The 18,983-nt window shown below is 46.6% G+C and overlaps 1 protein-coding gene across 3 annotated transcripts in view; it reads right to left on the bottom strand.

The window, feature by feature from the left end:
• Positions 1 to 18,983, bottom strand: part of LARGE1 (LARGE xylosyl- and glucuronyltransferase 1) — a 462,699-nt gene that overhangs the window by 399,766 nt on the left and 43,950 nt on the right. Inside the window, exon 2 of one of the 3 annotated variants that reach the window (XM_054574561.1) lies at positions 5,924 to 6,028. The exons of the other annotated variants lie outside the window; for them this stretch is intronic. Within the exon in view, the coding sequence (XP_054430536.1) occupies positions 5,924 to 5,928 (5 nt within the window). The 5' untranslated portion in view covers positions 5,929 to 6,028. The remainder of the gene's footprint in view (positions 1 to 5,923; positions 6,029 to 18,983) is intronic. 3 annotated transcript variants of the gene reach the window in all.

The following is an 18,983-nucleotide window of genomic DNA, read 5'->3' as shown; positions in this document are numbered from 1 at the left end:
GCTGAATCTCTTGGTCACAGCATTCTGAAATATTGATCGACTGCCTACGTAACTTCAAAGGAAGCCAAGTTCCTTTCACAACATATAAATTTTGTAAAATTAAACAAGGTTACCATTATCTAAATCAAAATCCCTTTATAGCTCAGAATGGTTCCTCACCATCTGGAAAATCAGAACATTGTACTCAAAAGCAAAACGGAAAAGCTTTTTGACCTATTTTTGTCCCTACACTAATGTAAAGCACCAAATCCTATTTATTAAGTAACTTCAATGAATGCTATTGCACTGGCTATTTGCAACTCCAAAATGACACCTATTATTCAGTTAGAGATTACAATCTCAAGCAGTAGGGTGTTTTTTAATAAAAAATAAAATTAAAAATAGATTTGCCACTGCCTTTTTAATGAAACTAGTAGCTCTGCTGGCTTAGAGAGGAAATGACATATTTCTTGGGATTTTTTAAAATATTGATTTGAGCAGCACCAAAAAAAAAAAATGTTACCAACATTCGCCTCCTGAGAAATTGTACCCTGCTTCTTCCCCGACTCCTCCACCATGCGCCTAGGCTGCCAACACAGGCTCTCCCACCAGCACAACACAACCCTGTGAAACCGGGCACATGCAGGGGACACACAACACCAGGTGCAGCTTGATAGGTGTGTGCCAAGTAAGAAAAATGACTGAGCCCGGCACTGTCCTAGGGCATTCTCTGCGATGATGTGAATGTTCTCCATTTGTGCTATCCAACATGGTAGCCTAGCTGCACGGGACTACTGAGCTGAGAAACTGGATTATTTTATTTTATTTTAATGAATTTAAAGTAGCCACATGTGGCCAGCAGTCACTGAATTGGAGGGCAGCACAGATGTTAGCCTTACAGAAATCCTCCAGCCCGTCCTGTACCGTTCACTCCCACCTGTATTTTCTATCCCAGCACAGCCCAACCACCTGCTGTTCTCCAGATCGGGAATCTGTTGGTGCCTCTGGGCTCCTGCACGTGCTGGTCCAGAATTTCCACTCCTCGCCTGCCTGGTAGACTCCTTTCATCCATAAGACCCAGCCGAGGTTTCCCCTCTTCTGTGAAGCCTTCCTGACTTTCCCTTTCTTCCTCCTCATGAGAGTGGGCCAGCCCTGCTTCTCCAGTGCCTCTGTGCTCAGGTCAGCTTCTGTGAGCCTGTTCATCACACTGCAGTGGGCGGTGAGCCTGCCCCTCCACAGGGCGGGGCAGTAGGGCGTGGTGATGAACTCTGGAGAGAGCGGGCGCTCTGAAGACAGCTGGCTGCCTAGTGGCAATCCTGGCTCTAGCGCTAGCTCTGTACCTCAAGCAAATTACAGGACCAGCCCATCTGTAAAACAGGGTGATGAACAGTAACTCTCTCTTATGTTTGTTCCAAGGACTCAATGACCAAAACGCAGGTAAAAACGTTAGCATGGTGCCTAGCAAGGAGCAAAGTCAGTAACATTGAGCTCCTATGCTTGATTTTTCATTAAGTTATTAGAGTGTGCACCACTGAGTGCATGCTGGGTCTTAGCCACCCCTGTAACTCAGAGCATACAGCAGGCACTCATGAAAGACGAAAATGAGGAATTATGCATCCAGCGGATGGATGCCAGTTGCGAGCTCAGTTCTGTGAATACTCCATAAGGCTAATCAGCCTTGTTCTAAACGTCAAACTAAGACACTGAAAAACAGACCTCAACAGAGTTAAGTGGGGGCAGAAGAATGAGGACGCAGGTCAACCAAAGGCCTTTGTGGGGCTTACTGAGGCTGCATCCAAACTCACTGTGAGCACCACCCGCCCCGTGTGTCCCACCACTACCCCACACCCTCTCAACCTGGCCAAACTCTACCAAAACGTTCCTGATGGGAATCAGTCCTATCCTGCAGGTCTGGGGGACAGTAACAAAAGCTTAAGGACCACTGATCTAACATCGGCATGAGAGATACATTTAAGCAACTCTAGGCTCCAACAATCTGTTCCTGCCTCTCTCCCTCATACTTCCAGCTTACCCACCCCCTCTTTTCGTAGCGGATATTCTTCAATTGACAGAAGCAGCCCTAGGACTCTGCCTTCTAGGTATGCTCCACCTGTGTGCCTGGGGCACCTCTGGAGTCCCTCTGAGGCCCCTGCGTTCTACTGAAGACAAGTAAAAATGAGCAGCAGGTGAAACAAGCATTAAAAATGATTAAGTGTTCAATATACATACAGGCTTTCCCGTCTATGTCAAGTCCCAAGGAGATTGTTCATTTCCCGAATTCAATGTTATCCTCCTGCTACAAGGATCCCTGGCCCAGGTGCTCAGCTGAGTCAACTAAGAACAAGTCGGGGAGCTTGGGACACACAGCAGGCGCTTTGCATGCAAGAGAAAGAGTTCAACCGAGCCTCCACTTCAGGGGAAAGCAGCTCTGGAAACCAGAATTCAGGTGACCTATCTTCTGGGGGACCCTGTGCAGGGAGTTTAGAGAATAACCATCATGACTGAGACGTACAAGGAACCTCTAACAAGAGACCTGGGGCTCTGAAATTTGCCCACTGTGTGAACTTGTGCCTATCACCCTCCCTCTTGGGGCTTCAGCTTCCTTGTTTATAAAATCAGGGACGGGTTTCTAAACTTCTTTTTTTTTTCCAGTAGCAAAAACACCTTTCTGCTCCAAATGCAATCTATGAGGAAACTCCAAGACATAAAACATAGGAGTGGAACAGCCGTGACCGAAGTACGTTTGTGGGACTTGCGAAGCCCCACCGGCCTGATCCTGTCTCCCAGGATCCTGGAAACTCGGGGAGCAGTGTTTGCAAACCACATCGCCTTTCTTAGATCACATCAAGTGGAAATATTTTAGGATGTTACTTACAAAGGACCTTATGATGCCTACCGATATGGAATGGATCAGAAATAGACCAGATTGATTATTATTTCATTTAACATTTTTATTATGGAAAATTTCAAGCATATTCAGAACAAGAGAGAAACCCGAAGAGCTATGACCCAGCCTCAGCAATTGCCAAGTGGCGGCCAGTCATGTTTCACCTCCACCCTACCTGTCTCCATATCCCTGAGATTATTTTTAAGAAAACCCCCAATCTAGTATCATCTGGTCAGTTTCATTCCCGCACTAAGAAAAACAACATTAATGCCTATATTACTGACTGTATTCCCTGTGCTGTGTTTCATATCCCTGCGGCTAATTTATGCTCTATGAGTCTGTTCCCCTTTTCTTGCCCATCCCCCCAGTGCCCAACCCTCTGGCCACTCTCCATTTGTCCCCTGTATCTGTGAGTCTGTCTGCTTTGTTTTGTTTGTTCATTTGTTTAGTTTTTTGAAATTCCACATAGACTTCTCCTGGTGATCACTTTGTATTTTTCACATTACCTTACACTTACGGTCCCTCCTCCATCATTTTCCCTCCTTACAATTAATTTGATGAGTCACTTTTCGGTAGTTTCCCACAGCCTGGATTTCCATGATTATCACCGTTGATCATTTAACATGCACCTCTGCCCTCCATGTTTCCAGTGATTCCATCATTAGATTGAGGGCCTTAACTAGTTCCCTCGGGAGGCACAGAACACCCGGTTGTTTCTCTGTCTAAGCTGTTGACAGCCATGGAGGACCACTTCTATAGGAGACTGTTTATTTTTCAGTTTCTTAACATGTTTCATACATATACAATATACTTAAAGTTACACCTTTTTTATTTTTACCCGAATTACATTAAACCCTAGTATTATGAAACTTTTATTTAACATGGAATTGTTGATATTTTTTAAATTAGAATTCAGTAAGGTACACTTAACATGTTAATAATACTGAATATAGTTCAAATTCTAGCAATTTACAGTTTAAGTTCTGGCATTTATCCAGAATGGTGCCTTTACATTGTGACTGATAACTAGTTGTTGAACAAATAAGCAATACTATTAAGTCCCATTGACATCTAAGAAACAGACGTGTGTATACTATCAACTGGCCTGCACAGGGCTCCATCAGATGTACTGTGTGAAGAGTCTTCTAGAAATTCCCAGTTGTCTTCTCATATTATAAATTAGGATCACTCAAGCAAATCCTGTTTTTCACTACTTCACTACAAATTGTTTTTTTAAGCAACTGCATTATTAAAAAAAAAAAAGCATGACTCCATTTTTTGCTACTTTAGTTCACTCATTCATCAGTTTTCTCCTCCTCCAAGTCACCTAACTATAAGCCATTGCCCTAGATCAATAATCAAACCAATAATTCCTGTTGCTCCCACTAACGCTAACTGGTAGTCACAAAATTAACAGCCTGTTTCCATGTGGCGGTCTTAAGGACCCCAAAATGATCGATGCCGGTATGCTGCTCCATGACCAGGCGCTGCCTGTGGTGAGAATCGGCCACTCCCCACGGCCAGTTCTAGTCCCATGAAAGAAGCCAGAGACATGAGCAATCAAAACAAAATCCCTTAAATCCTCTGGGATAATTTACTAGACATATACTAATGCCAGTATCTGGTATGAAAGCTCAGATTATGAACAAGTAAGTTCTTATCAGGAAAAGACTAATCAAAAATCTCCTTCCAAGTCCATCTCAGCCACCTCAATATTTGTCATTACAAATATACTTACATCTAAAGTACAGAGTGTAGACCAGCGATTTTTCAACCAGTGCGCCACAAAAGGTTTTAAAGCGTGCAATACCTGAATATTTAGTCAGGGGCACTGACGTCTTTTCCCCTAGATTGCCAAATAAAAAAATGACAACAGCCAACAGAACAGTAGCGAGCCGGTGTGAATGAATCAGAATTATACCTATTTTTTGTCCTGTGGGCAACAAGTATATCTTCAGTTGTGCCACAGAATTTTAGTAATTAATTTGTGTGTGCCAGGAGATGAAAAGGGTTGAAAGGCATTGGTGTAGCAGAACGGAAACAAGATGGTGGCTAAGTGGTTTTTAAACCAGGCTCATGGAACCAAGGATGCAGAATGAGAAAGGGCAGGCGTTGAGTGTTCAGCCAGCAGCTCTACCCTGCTTCTCCATCCCCGCCCCCGCAAGGGCCCCTGAATCACTCAGAGTGATAACCATCCCCTTCAGCATTAAGGAAGAGAAGGAAAGACGCCCGTTGTAACCGGTCACCACATCAGGTGCCCACCCCGGCCTGACCCAGGGGCTGCCTCTGCCAAAGAAGGGAAGGGTTGCTCTTAAAAAGTCATATTGAGGCAAAGATGCCCAGTGCCAGGCACCGGGTCCCTTACATCCTAGTGGTTTCACCAAAGGCATGTCCACCAGCAATTAAAGATCCCTAAATCTGAATTAACTGTTACTCAACCAGTGACTCAAGGCAAGTTCTTGGGTCTATCCCAGAGGGACTTAGATTCAGGTTCTTGGTCCATCTCGAACTAGCCCTGGGCAAATAACTTATCTGGGACACTTCTTCTGGTCTCCAAACTGGAGGACCACTTCCACCACCTTCTAGGGTTTCCAAAAGGATTAGAAAGGCTAATTCACAATAAAAGCTAATTCCTTTCTTCTCCACTCCCGGGCCCTTTCACTCACTCCGCTTCCATGTTCTTCATCCGCAGGCCCCACCTACTCCGTCTGCACCCCGTCACCAGGGACTGTTCCCGTTCACTCAGCGAGCACCTGCTCTGCCACAGGGGCTCCTGCACCGGAAGATGAGCAGGATATAAGCTCTGTGCCCTGTGCCATTTTTGGTCTAGGGACAAACTGATGGCGTGTCATCAATCTCAATCCACAGGCAATGCCTTTGCCTCCCCAAGTCACCCCAGGACAAGATGCTGCATCAAAATAAATCTGTCCCCCAAATCCCAGAACGAGCAAAGGTCCACTTCACAGACACCCCAACCACCTGGGTGGACTTGGCAAGCAAATGTTTTTTCATAAACCAGCACCTCTCCACCCCCCCCAAATACAGCACCCCACCAACCTCATCACATCTTCAACAGCACCCACATTTCCAGGGTGAAGTGTGTCCTTGGGGCAATGGCAAGAACTCCAGCATACTGGAACAGGCTCACATTAGAACCATAACCTTCAAACAAGCAATGGGACATGTTACTAACAGGCAACACTTGCTGACAACGCACTGTGTACTAGGCACGGGGCTAAGAATTTAAATACAGGGTCCAGCACAAAGAATGCCCCTTGCATTAAAAAATCTTTTGTTACAAAATCATAAGCATGTCATTCTGTAACACAGCAGTATCACACTCAAGCACATCATATGACATTTTAGGTGTAAGTTCAAATTAAAACTGTAGATTACTACAACCATGTTATTACCTTACCAACCACACTCAAGCAGGCCTTACTTCTGCTGGACCCTGTATATTAATTCCTTTAGTTCTTATTACAAATCCGTGGTGTGTGGGTACAGTTACTATCTCAATTTGCCCCATGAGGAAACAAAAACAGATGAAGAGATTAAATAGCAAGTACCAGGTCACACAGGGCCTGGCAGTTAGGCTCCATAGTCTTAGGTCTTCCCTGACTGGCAAACGGAAGGGGACCCATACTTCTGTCTGCAAGCACAGCAGCCATCGCCCCACGTATTTAAAGCCATCAGGAGAAAAGGCACATTAACTCTCTCGATTGGTAAGAAGATCCAGGCCCTAACCCAGGCCCCACTTCCACCAGGGACCAGGACTTTCAAACAGGGCCCTCACCTCTGTTTTCTTCTAAAAGATGAGGGTCCTAGATAATAGCTCTCACATTGTAGGATTATCTATATGGACATCAGAGAGCAGTCTTAAGGCTTCAGGACGGAGGTCAGAAGGACCTAGTTGAAATCTGGCTTGGTGACTGTTGTCGGCAGAGGGGTGTAATTTAGCCTTTCTAGGCCCCAGTTTCTTCATTTGATAACAATGAATTTATTGTAAATGCTAAATGAGGCTATGCACACAAGTGTTGAATATGGTGTCTGGCATACAATACCCAACAAATGGTGGATGGTGGTATTATTATTATTATTATTATCATTAGCACCAACATCATTATTATTAATCATCATGACCTCAAATTCCACATTAGAAACTCTCACCCTTTTAATACAGGTATACTCTAATCTCATTTGGAAGGTTAACCCAGCTAACACATTTTCCTGGTTAAATCCTAGAACAACTAAAATTAAGGCCGAGTGGGAGCAGAGGAGACAGGGTAGGTGGTTAAAGGAAGCAGCGAGGTCCTGACGGTGGGCGGGGCCTTGACGGCTTCCCTCTTTATAACCCCGCCCCATCCCCAGGCTGCCCTTCTCACCACACTCCTGCTCCCAAGACCTGCGTGTAACCTCAAGGGCCCTTAAAAAAGCACTCCACCCAAAAGTCCTCATCTGCTGTAAGACCCTGACAAAGCCCCCACGGCAACTGTCCTTTCTAAAGTTTGAGTAGGGGAAGAGGAAAGGGTCGCCTAGCAGCTGCATTGTGTGCCATGGAACGCCTTAAAGCTGTCTGTGATTTTTCTCCTCCACAATGACAGGGAGGCCCTACTGTCCTAAGTACATGACCGTTTATAACGCACTTTCCCAGGTGTGATGTACTATGCGAAATGAGGAGAGATTACTGATTATTTTTTACAAATTAAAAAAATAACAATTAGAGTTAGGTGTTTGTGTTGCGACTGATCAGGGCCAGGCAGGTTCGTGGGATTCGTGGATATGGAAGAGTATTCACAGAGCCGTTGGGATGTCTGATGGGCCTTTATTTGAGGGAGCCACGCAGGCCACAAGCCTGTGTCTATGTCTGCGCCCCCACTCCACTCACGTCCAGTGAGAAGCCTCTACCTTCTTAAGTAATAACACAAACAGAGCCGGCTTCAGGCCAAAAAGTGAAGTAACACAGCATGAGCTGCGCCTGCGAGCCCGCTTCATGTTATGGGAACCGCTGATGGCACCCTCACTCAAGGCTGTGAGAACACTGCTTTATCAGACCCCTTCGAGGTTGTGAGAAACTGCTTCTCTCAGTTACCCACGCACCTGGGTGAGGGAGCCAGTCCACTTCCCCTACAGTGCTCATCTGTAGAAAAACCAGGATAAGGCCTCGGGTCTCCTAACTTCAAACCCGGCTCTTCTCAAGACCCGCACTGCGCCTTGGAGCTGGACCTTCTATCAGCCCAGCCTATAGGCTTTCCCTTTCTCTCAGCCTCCATGCCTTGAAGCATGTATAGCCTATCCTGGCTTGTTTCACCCATCGAATGTGTGTATGACTTAGCCCTCCAATGAAACTGTGCATTCTTCAAAGCTGGGTTCATGCTGAACACGCATGGACATCTCTTAAGCAGCAATCACCTTAGCTCACAACCAGTTCACAAAAATGTCATGATTAAGAGTTTGACCTTGGAAATCACCATATAATCATATGTGACTTAAGATAACAAAGACCTAAGTGAATCCCAGTTCTAATGCTTAGCAAAGTTACTTCACTTCTCTGTGACTTCACTTCTTCACGTTTCATGGGTAACAGGATTTATCTCATAAGGTTACTGTGAGAATGAATGAGAGCTTGATTCAGGTGGCAGTGTAAACTATACAAAACAGAATGCTTTTATTATTGTTATATTAAATCAACATCATCACATTTTTATAGTTAATAAGACCAAGTTTGGGGCCCAGTATCTTCTACTTTTACCGTCTCTGCAATGTATATCACACAGGAAGTGCTTAGTAACACTCAGAAATTACAGAACATGACAACTGTAAGGAAACGCAGTGAGTCATCTGGTCAACCCTCTCATTTTGCAAATTAGAAAATTCAGGGCCAGCAGATAACGCATCTGTTCAATATCCTTCAGCTAGTAATAATAACCTACACATTTGTGTAGCAATGGCTAATTACAGAGTTTTATTCACCATGAGACATGATATTGAGGCAAAGACCACCAGGAACACAACCGAGGTCGAGCAAATTTGAGTTTATCAGGCCACAGAGAATCACAGGTGTCTCAGTAAGAGGAAGAGCGGGGATCCTCACCATACAATTCGGGCTTATTCAGTGATCTGGGGGAGGGGGTTCAAGGAAGTGTAGTTTTACTCCAGTCGCAGGGATGTCCAACCTTTTGGCGTCTCTGCGCCACATTTGAAGAAGAAGAGTTATCTTGGGCCACACGTTAAATACATTGCAACATGTGATCACAAAAGAATCTCATACTGTTTTAAGTAAATGTACGATTTTGTGTTGGGCCGCATTCACAGCCACCCTGGGCTGCGTGCGTCCCGTGGGCCACACACTGGACACCCCCGCAAGCGCAGTAGGGGCTGTCACAAAACAGGAATTCTTTGGCCAGGTATCCTTACAATGTTTACCTAGAAGGCAGGAGGCACAGAGCAGGGCTTGAGCTATAATTGGTAAAGAAACAGCAGGCTGAACAAGGAGCGTGTTTGATCATTTTTGTGGACTCCAGTTGTTCCTGTTTTCATCTGTGCCTTGTCTTGATTAGGGAGCGGTCGTTTTTGTCATCACCATCACAGAATGGCCTTGCTGCATGTTGCTGTGCTGGGGAATTCTTCATGCCCAACAGAAGACTGCCAGGGCCTAGCTACCTCAGCCAGCAGCCACGAGTTGCTGGGGTTTTTTCTTTGCTCGGTAATTTGTTCAACAATTCACAACACGTGTTTGTGTCAGGAAAGCATGACGGAGTTCGAGACATAAAGTAAATAAAGGTCCTAACCCTTAAACAGGTTACATTCCAATGGGGGAAGGAGTTCATTAAAAATAAACATAATACATTAAAAATGTCAATCCTATCATGTGTTGGAAGGTGATAAATCCTGACTGGTGTGGCTCAGTGGGTTGGACGTCATCCCGTAAACCAAAAGGTCACTGGTTCGATTCCTGGTCAGGGGACATGCCTGGGTTGCAGGGTCAGTCCCCAGTTGGGAAATGAGCAAAGGCAACTGATCCATGTTTCTCTCACACATTGCTGTTTCTCTCCCTCTTCCTCCCTTCCCCCTCTCTAAAAATAAACAACTAAAATCTTTTAAAAAAAAAGAAAAAGGTGATGCGTGCTATGGAAATAAAGAAAACACAGAGCAAGGGGGACTGGGCATGGCAGGCAAGGACAGTGACAAGCAGGATTCCTCCATAGGACATATAAACACAGACTAGCAGGAAGGGAAGGAGGTGACCGTAACAAAACATTCCTAAGAGAAATCGGCATCTCAGAAATGAGAAAACTGAGAGTTGGAGAGGTCAGGGGTCATGTCCAAGACTGCCCAGCAATTACATGGTGGAATCAGGGTGCCCCAGGGTCCTCCGATTCTCTGCCACCAGCTGCCTTTCCAACACAAACTGGATCAAAGGGCATCTGGTGCAGGACAGACTCCAGACTCCTGGGCCAAAGTGTGGGCTCTGAAGTCAGAGAGAGCCTCCACTTTCTCACGCCCGCCCAGGTTTACAACACGACTGGGCACCCGCACTGTAGGGGAACAGAATACACCACCCCAAACCATGCCGCTCTGCACAAGGACTAGGCTGAGCAGAAGGCACTGACAAAAAGCAGACACAGGCTGGCTCTCTGTGCTTTCCCCGACGGCCTGGAAGCAGGGCAGGAATTCCCCTGGGCGGGTGCCCCCCACCCTTCCCACACCAGGAAGGGGCGGGCAACCTTATCATCAGAAATAGAAAGGGCACCAGAAAGAATCCGTATAAACAAAACTGGCTGGATAGCCCTTTTCTATCATCAGCGCCCCCACATATTTACCTTCCCACAATGTACCACCCCTAAAAAAGTCCCGAAGCCCCTTTTCTTTGTACTGTCACCTCTCTCCAAGTGTATCCTTTGTCAGAATAGTATAAAAGCTTTCCATCTTAACTGCTTCTGTGGAGATTTCCTCCCTTCTGCAAAGCCCCCGCGCGCTCCACCCTCCTGCCACCTAAACCTTTTAATATTCAATTAAATGTGTACACTTTCCCCCAGTTAACCTGTCAGCTTATTTCATGGGCCCAGACTCTGAATCTAAGAGGGCAGAGGGCCATCGTTCCTCCCCTGTTACAGTTCCACCTACGAAGTGCGTCCCCCGTTGCAGCAGCCAGGCCATCTCCTAAGCACTTCCCCCGTTCTCCCAGTGACCCGAGGCGCGGTCCAGCCACCAGCCTCACTCACCAGAGGCAGGCGCGAGGCCGTGAACGCTGGAGTCCCTGGTTCAACATTGCACAGCTGGGAAGAGGCAGTTTATTTTCAAACCCAGACTGCACATTTCCTTAGCTGTGACTGTTTCTGCAAAACACCACACACCAGTGTGTTTACAAATATGTGTGTGTGTATATATATATACAATCCCTAATACGATCTAAATCACAGAGAGCTGTGAGGCCTCTATAGGTAGGCCTGCAGTAGCAAGGACGCCTCCCTCCTCACATAAACAGAGGTAGAACAAGCTTAGTGTCAGGAGCATGTTCACAGGAACAGGACTTGTCTTCTGCATCCACGGAATCTGCCTGGCGTCGGAACAAAGTATTCATTGGATAGATGGATGGATGGATGGGTGGGTAGATGGATAGATGGAAGGAAGGAGGGAAGGAAGGAGGGAAGGAAGGAAGGAAGGAAGGAAGGAAGGAAGGAATCTTTTGCTTCTTTGCTCTCAACACACACCCACCCCCGCACCGCCCCACTCCACCCCCACCCCCCACCAAACAATTCTTAGATCAGCTAAGGATAAGAGGAAGTGAGTGCAAAAGTGAAACTGCTCTCAGCATGTCCCTAGCTGAGTCCCAACCAACCAGGCAGGCAGGAGGCCAGCTGGATGGGCAGACCAGGTTCACCGCGCCCTCTTTAAGATACTGAACAAGATTTAAGTTGCCTCCTGGCAAGCTCCTGTAGGCCTACCTATAGAGGCCTCACAGCTCTCTGCGATTTAGATCGTATTAGGGATTGTGTACACACACACACACACACACACACACACACACACTTGTAAAATAAATAAATAAATAAATATATAAAAAAAGACCAACCTAACAAAGATGGCCTTTGTGACTGGCCTGAATGAGAACAGAAGGAATCTTGGGGGGAGACGGTTGTGAGTTACACTACATACAAAACCAAAAGCATTACCCTTTGCAATAGTCATCCATACATTTACAGGTGACGTACTTTAAAATATATTATGGGCCAGCTAGAAACACAAAGCTGGGGAAAGTGCTAGGCGCGTGGGTGCAGGGTGGGGGGAGGAACATGTTGAGTTCCCGGGAATGAGGCAGTCTACGGAGACACTCTAGAATGGACTGCGAAACCCATTTATATAAAAAAACGAAGAAAGAAAATAAACACATTCAAGTAAGGAATACATAGTTATAGTTGATGAATGCAATTATCAACAATCTTAAAAAAAAATAAGAGAAATGTGCCCTGGGCATAGAAGACAAGCCACGAGGATCCGGTCAGGAAGCTCCATCAAATATGGAAACGAACTCAAAAGTTAAATGTGACTGTTAATTACTTTAGCCGTTGCCAATAACAACAAAAATCTTGTCCAGGCAGCACCAGTTTCAGTTTCTCCGTGTGAAGGCCCCTTTTTATGGCTCAAGGGCTGACCTTTCACCCTTCCGCTCACATCAGCCCTCTCCTTCAAGCTCCTTACTTTTGAAAAAACACACAGTACATTCCCCAGGGCTCTAATCAAGCGCCCTTCCTCATTTGAAGGGTGACCTTCACAGAAAAGAGGCCACTTGATAAATTCCAGGGAAGAAAAAAAGCAAAACAAAATGGAAAAAGATAGCCTAATCAGCAAGGCTAATTATAAGGAAAGCAAATCGCTTTTTTCTCCCGAAATGTCTCTGGTTTATTAAAAATAAATAAATAAATATATTTAAAAAAGACCAACCTAACAAAGATGGCCTTTGTGACTGGCCTGAATGAGAAGGAATCTTGGGCGGGGGGTCAGGGGGGACGGTTGTGACTTACACTACATACAAAACCAAACGCGTTATCCTTTGCAATAGTCATCCATACACTTACAGGTGACATACTTTAAAATATATTACGGGCCAGCTAGAAACACAAAGCTGGGGAAAGTGCTAGGCGCGTGGGTGCAGGGTGGGGGAAGGAACATGTTGAGTCATGCAAGACTCAGCCTTATGGCCTGATAAAGAAGACACACTGCATATCAGCCGGTGGTGGCAGGGCCACGGGGCATTCAACACAGAGGGCTGCGTTCCATCTGAGCAGGAGAGGGGCGTCTTTACGGAGGTGACATATAAGCTGGGTCTTGAAGGATGAATGGGAGAAGGAGGGGTGGAGTGAGAGAACAAAACAACAAATGACGGAGCCAGGGTTCAGCCTTGGACTGCGAGATGCGCCGTCCACCTCAGGGCTGCTTACTGACGGCCTCCTGCGGACCTGCCCCTGGGCCACAAGCGTGCGTAAGGGACAGCCTCTGGTTTTAGAACAGAGACACAGCCACAGTGCAGGGAGCAGTGGAAGAGAGCTCCACACCAGACTTCCACTGAAGGGGTTCCAGACTGTTCCACGTGCAGAGTTCCACCAGAGCGAGCGCTGAGTCATGGCTGCCACGGCTCTCAGTGGCCATGCTCCTCTAACAGTGTTCTCCATCCAGACAGCCACCTGCCCGTCCACAGAGGGGGGACGGGGACGCTTCCTCAGGCCAGTATCTGCGTGCAAAGTCTAGCAATCACTTCCCTCTCACGGTCTCCGTGAGGACCAATGAGGAGGCTGAAACAAAGCCCCTGAGGTCTCTGCAGCAACGCGGAAACGTAAAGAGACATCTACCGAGCGAGCACCAGCAAGGAGAACAAGATGCGGAGGGAGGATACCACTGGACCTGGGACCCAAGGCCATTTCCGATCAATGTGAGGAAGCCATTATGTCTTTGTGTGGGGACGAACCAGAGCGGAGCCCTGAAGAGGCCGTCGCTGGGCCCAAGGACAGCCCTCCACCTTTAGCCAGGTGACAGTAGGTGACAGTCACTCAAGCACAGTTCACCCAGCTGAAAAACCAGTGATTTGCAAAGGTTACTGTGAGGATTTAATAAAAAGCTTTGGAAACGTTTCACCTTTTACCTGACACACAAGAGCTGGTCTAAAATTGGTGGATACACCTGATTTTGTTTCATTTGTTTCTAAACATGGGATCTGAAAAATAAACAAGGCCCCTCCAAGGTTACCCATCAGACAAATCTGTCTATAGCTACCTTTTATTTTTATTTTTCTTTCCATTTTTCTTTCAGTAAGAGCAAGCAGAAAAGGCTAAACTAGCATCTTAAATCAAGGTTTGTGGGGCAGACAGAGCTCAGTGACCTACACATGCCCCCTGTTCAAAGCTGGAAGCCAAAAGAAACAGATTCTCCAAGGGCAGAAGAAAATCCATTATTAGCTTTTGATGGAAGGAAGGAAGGAAAGATGTAGGAAGGAAGGAAGGAAGGAAGGAAGGAAGGAAGGAAGGAAGGAAGGAAGGAAGGAAGGGCAAAAAAAAAACACCACCAAGAATAAGAAAATAAAAATAAAAATAAAATAAAAACCAAAATGCTGGAGTTCAGTGGATTTGAGTGACAAACATTCCTGCTGGACACACAACTGGAAGATATGATGGGGTCCCTGAAAGAAAAAGCTAAATAGCATCCAGCTGCAGGGGAGCAACTAAGAAAACACTTAAATCTTTCTGAAGGTTGTCGATATGTAGGTGTCAGCAATTAGACATTAACACTCTTCTATTGAAATGAAATGCTTATTATAAACAGAAGATGGTGACAGATTGGATGGGACAGAAACTCCAGCATGTTCCAGAGGAGACCATGCCTACAGTCACCGGAAGCCCCACGCCATCCATGCATCAGGCCCAGGGCTTGAGAAAAACCTATCCCCCTCAAGGGAGCAACCCCAGCAAACTCAAACCTATAGCATGACAATGTTCTATCGCCCTGCTTGCTAATTTCAGGATAGCATCGCAAAATAGTTTTAAAACACGGAAAGAAAAGCAAGGGCTTTACACAAACCAAGCAAGTCAGTACATCAAGAAAGTATACTTTGGGGAAATAATGGGTCCCAGCAGCATAGGAACAAAAGGCTCTCACGCCTGCTTCTAGTGACACAATCTGGATTCCCACAAAGCTTCTGGGAGAAGTGCTATCTGAGCGGGAACTCAGAAGAAGGGTCCAGAGTCACCCCAGGCCTAACGAGGGCCAGGCGAACGCACCTCTCTGACCACAGCACAGACAGGGCGACTTCGGGGCACTCCGGAGCAAACAGGAACACCAGCATCGCCATTTTTACCACCTATTAGGTGCTCCCAGCAGTGAAAAGGAAATACTGTCGAACGGAAAGCTACGTCCAAAGAGGTGCCTAATAAAAGTGCTCAAATGAACGAATGAATGAATGAATGAATGAATGAATGAATGAGCTGGAAGGACACTGGACAATGCACAAATAGCAGGCTCGGCCCTGGGTGATCCCGTCAATTACCCTATGGTGGGTGTGGCTAACTCTGCGAGCTGTTGCCAGGTGACACTAATAAATGATCCTAAAGCAGTCTGCACAGTGTCCTGTATAAAAGCTTAATCATCTTGAACCAGAATGACTAGGCTAGAGACGGCCTTTACATACATGCCCTCCAGCTTCTATTCTGGGCTCTGTTCTGACTCACACTGGCAGCCAGAGTCGCTCACTCCCTCTGTAGCACCCAGAGCAACGCAAGCCTACAGGCACGCGAGCACTCGCCTCTCCCACCGGGCAAAGAGCCTTTCACTGGTCCTGGGCCAACAGCCTCCCAAGAAGGAGGCATCCCCCTGACCGAGCAACTCCCACCCAGCCCTCAGACTGGCCAGTCGGCCTGAGCAACCTGCATTCTGGCCCTGGTTCTACTACTTACTGGGCAGAACTCTCCAGGGAGGCCAAGGGCACCGCATCTCTGCTCCTTTTGGGAGGCTTGCAGTTCCCTGCGACACAGTTCAATGTCAGGGGAGGGGGCTATGCCGAATCACTGGATCTCTGTCTTATCCGCAGGAAAGGCCTCAGCATGTTATTTCAAGTCCTTCAGTCTCAGGCGCCCCTTTGTTGTGTAGTAAGGAAAATAGTGTTTGGTGCACAATGATGTTAGTTGAAGTAAATGAGGTAACTTAAATAAAGTGCTCGGTAGGAACTAGTTTATATTCTATCTATTCCAATAGTATGTCAAGAGGTATGGTTCAAGCTCCAAATGTTGTCACTATCAAGCCATCTGGTCTACCTTTGCCTGCCCTCCCAGCTTCTGATCATTCACAGAACCGGGCTGAAATAGATCCCTGCCGCCCACGCTGCAATGCCTTGCACACTACCTGCCCAACTTTACCACAGCTGTGTTGCTTTTCACCTGGGTGAAAAGAATACAAGGTATTTGGAAATTCAGTACAAGAATTCATACCAGAATTCTTCATCTGAGTAAGTCTTATTTCCATGTGGTTACAACAGGAATGTTTGCTTATTACAGGTCTCCCACGTCCATGGGTCGATGGGAACACCGCCCTGTAATCCTCAAGATCTGCGAGAGGAAGCTACCATGACCTGCCTCACCCTACAGAGTAACACCTGAGAAATGACAGGTCTGGGAGTCTAGTTGCATATGGTTTATATATGCACATTAATGTAAATCAGCAAGTATTCATCTAAAAATGCTTGTCTTGAAAATCACAGTTCAGAGCACTCAGGATGGATGATGTCTAAGATTCTTCCCATGTTTGATAGTCTACCATGGTTTCTGCTAGGAGCAGGCCTACCTGGTGGGGGGTGCAGGGGAGAAGCGGGGAGCAGAGCTGCCGGGACAGAAGCAATGCTCCTTATGTCACCTGAAATCTCCACCCATTTCTTCCTTCACCCCATCCTTCCCAACACCTACCACGTCAGGCATGGTCTCTTGCCTGTGGCCCCCTCTAATACGTTCTTAATAGAATTACAGGCAATTTCCATTCCCATCCAAGTGGATTCTTACCATCAAAAGTGTTTTTGTGTATACTTGATTGTACTCACTCATTTAATATCCCTTTCTTGTAGCCCAGGCCCTGGTCTTGTCCACTGAACATCACACCAATCATGTCTAGTGCCACTGGTTACTCATTTTCTGCATGGCTGCTCCATGGCAACTCAGCTTAAAGACACGCCAGTGACCATGGCTGACCCTGAGGGGCTCCAAAACAAATGGGGGACATGAATTAATCATAAAACTAAATGGGTTGCTTAAGTGCTTCAACAAAATTATAAAAGATGATAGCAACTCGGTAGGAGGGACTGATGACAAAAGGTGGTAAAGTGGAAATAAAAATCCTGAACTGGGCTGAAAACTAACAGAATTTAGAGGGAGAGCCAGAGTGGGGAGGAGAAGGAGATCCCTTAGTTTGAAACGCTAGTTGTTGATACGTGCTCGTCTCTCCAGGCCCCTCTCTTCACACCCATTTCCTTCTCCGGGGCAGCCTCTTCAGATTTAAACCAACCACTTAGGCTTGGCCAACACCCTCCCACTGGCCTGTTCTGACCCTTATGGCCGCTCGCCTTCCCCATTCCCTGGGCCCTAACCCAGTCCTGCCTTCTCCAAGTTGGCACAAAGTGCAGTACGGCTAAAATTAGGACTGTTTCCATAGATATCTAGACTTCTACGTAGCAGATCTGTTCAGCTCCCAAGTGGGGGGATAAAAAAGTTTTTTTTTTTTTCCATTCTGACTGTAAAGCACCTAGGGGGTTCTGGAAATTCCAAGCTAGCTCACATCTGCACACGCCTCTGAGGCTTGCGGACCCCGTGGGAAGGGAAAGAGGAAGCTTCTCGGGTCTGTGCGAAGACACAGACGGGGCCTTGTCCCCCACTGAGCTGTGAAGCAGCAGCGCAAGCAGCATCCATCTGGGCCTCCAGTCCACACCTACCCTCACTTCATCCTGGAAGCGGGTCCCTTCCAGGAGGTGGTCCTGCCTCCTCCTCCCACTTCAGAGACCAGACACCAAGGAGGTTATGGAACCAGCTCGCCTCACAAGATGGGCCACTGCATTCACAGTTCATACATGGGAAACCTCCTGTTCTCATACACGGTTAAAACATGAGGCTCAAAGATGTCCAGAGAGCGTCCACGGCCACCAGCAAAGGGCAGTCATTGTGAGAATGACCACAGGGTGAGGACAATACCAGGCACAGCCAACGTTTGCTGTTTTGTCCCAGGTTCTAAGCTCATTGCTTCTTGTGGGTTCTCTCATTTCATCCTTGTATGGGTTGAATTGTGTCCTCCTAAAAAAAGACATGCTGAAATCCTAGCCCCTAATTACTCACACTGTGACCTTATTTGGAAGGAGTCATTGCAGATATAATAAGATGAGGTCATACTGGAGGAGGGTGGGCCCTTTATCCAGCAATGACTGGTGTCCTTACGAGAAGATGGCCATGTGAAGATAGACGCACAGAGAGACTGCCATATCATACCAGAGGATTGGAGTGACGCGTCTACAAGCCAAGGGACACCAACAGTTGCCTGCAAACCACAAGAAGCTAAGAGGAGGCAAGAAGAATTCCCCTTCACGGCTTTCCAAGGGAACATGGTCCTGCTGATGGACCTTGATCTCAGACTTCAAGATTCCAGAACCGTGAGACAATACACTTCTGCTGTTTTGAGCCATCCAGTGTATGGCAGTCACTGGAAACTGATACAAGCCTTGTCACAATTCCGCGAAGTAACTTAGCTCCAAAACAGCCGAGTTTTACACAAGACAACATAAAGCTTAATTAATAGCAAATAACAGCAGTAACAAGTATCAACAGGGTGTTAACTTGTTTAATCCCCACAAAGACCCTAACCCGACAACAACCCCATGAAGCTCTCCCGTTTTAAAGCAGCAGCAAGTGAGACACAGAAAGGTTAAGTTAATTTGCCTGAAGTCACACAGCTCATGAGAGATGGAGTCAGCATTCAAACCCAGATCCAGAATTTGGCTCTTACCCACTCTAACCACCTAAAAGCTAGGAGAGAGTGTCTAATCTGGCCTTGAACTTCAGTGGTCTGGTTTCAAAGCGTACCTCCTTGGCTTCTCTCT

Source organism: Pteronotus mesoamericanus, unplaced genomic scaffold, assembly GCF_021234165.1.
Source record: "Pteronotus mesoamericanus isolate MK-2021 breed Mesoamerican mustached bat unplaced genomic scaffold, CSHL_Meso_final contig_263, whole genome shotgun sequence".
In the NCBI taxonomy this organism is placed as follows: domain Eukaryota; kingdom Metazoa; phylum Chordata; class Mammalia; order Chiroptera; family Mormoopidae; genus Pteronotus; species Pteronotus mesoamericanus.
Note: the sequence above shows the minus strand (reverse complement) of the source record. Positions and strands in the feature narration are given on the sequence as shown.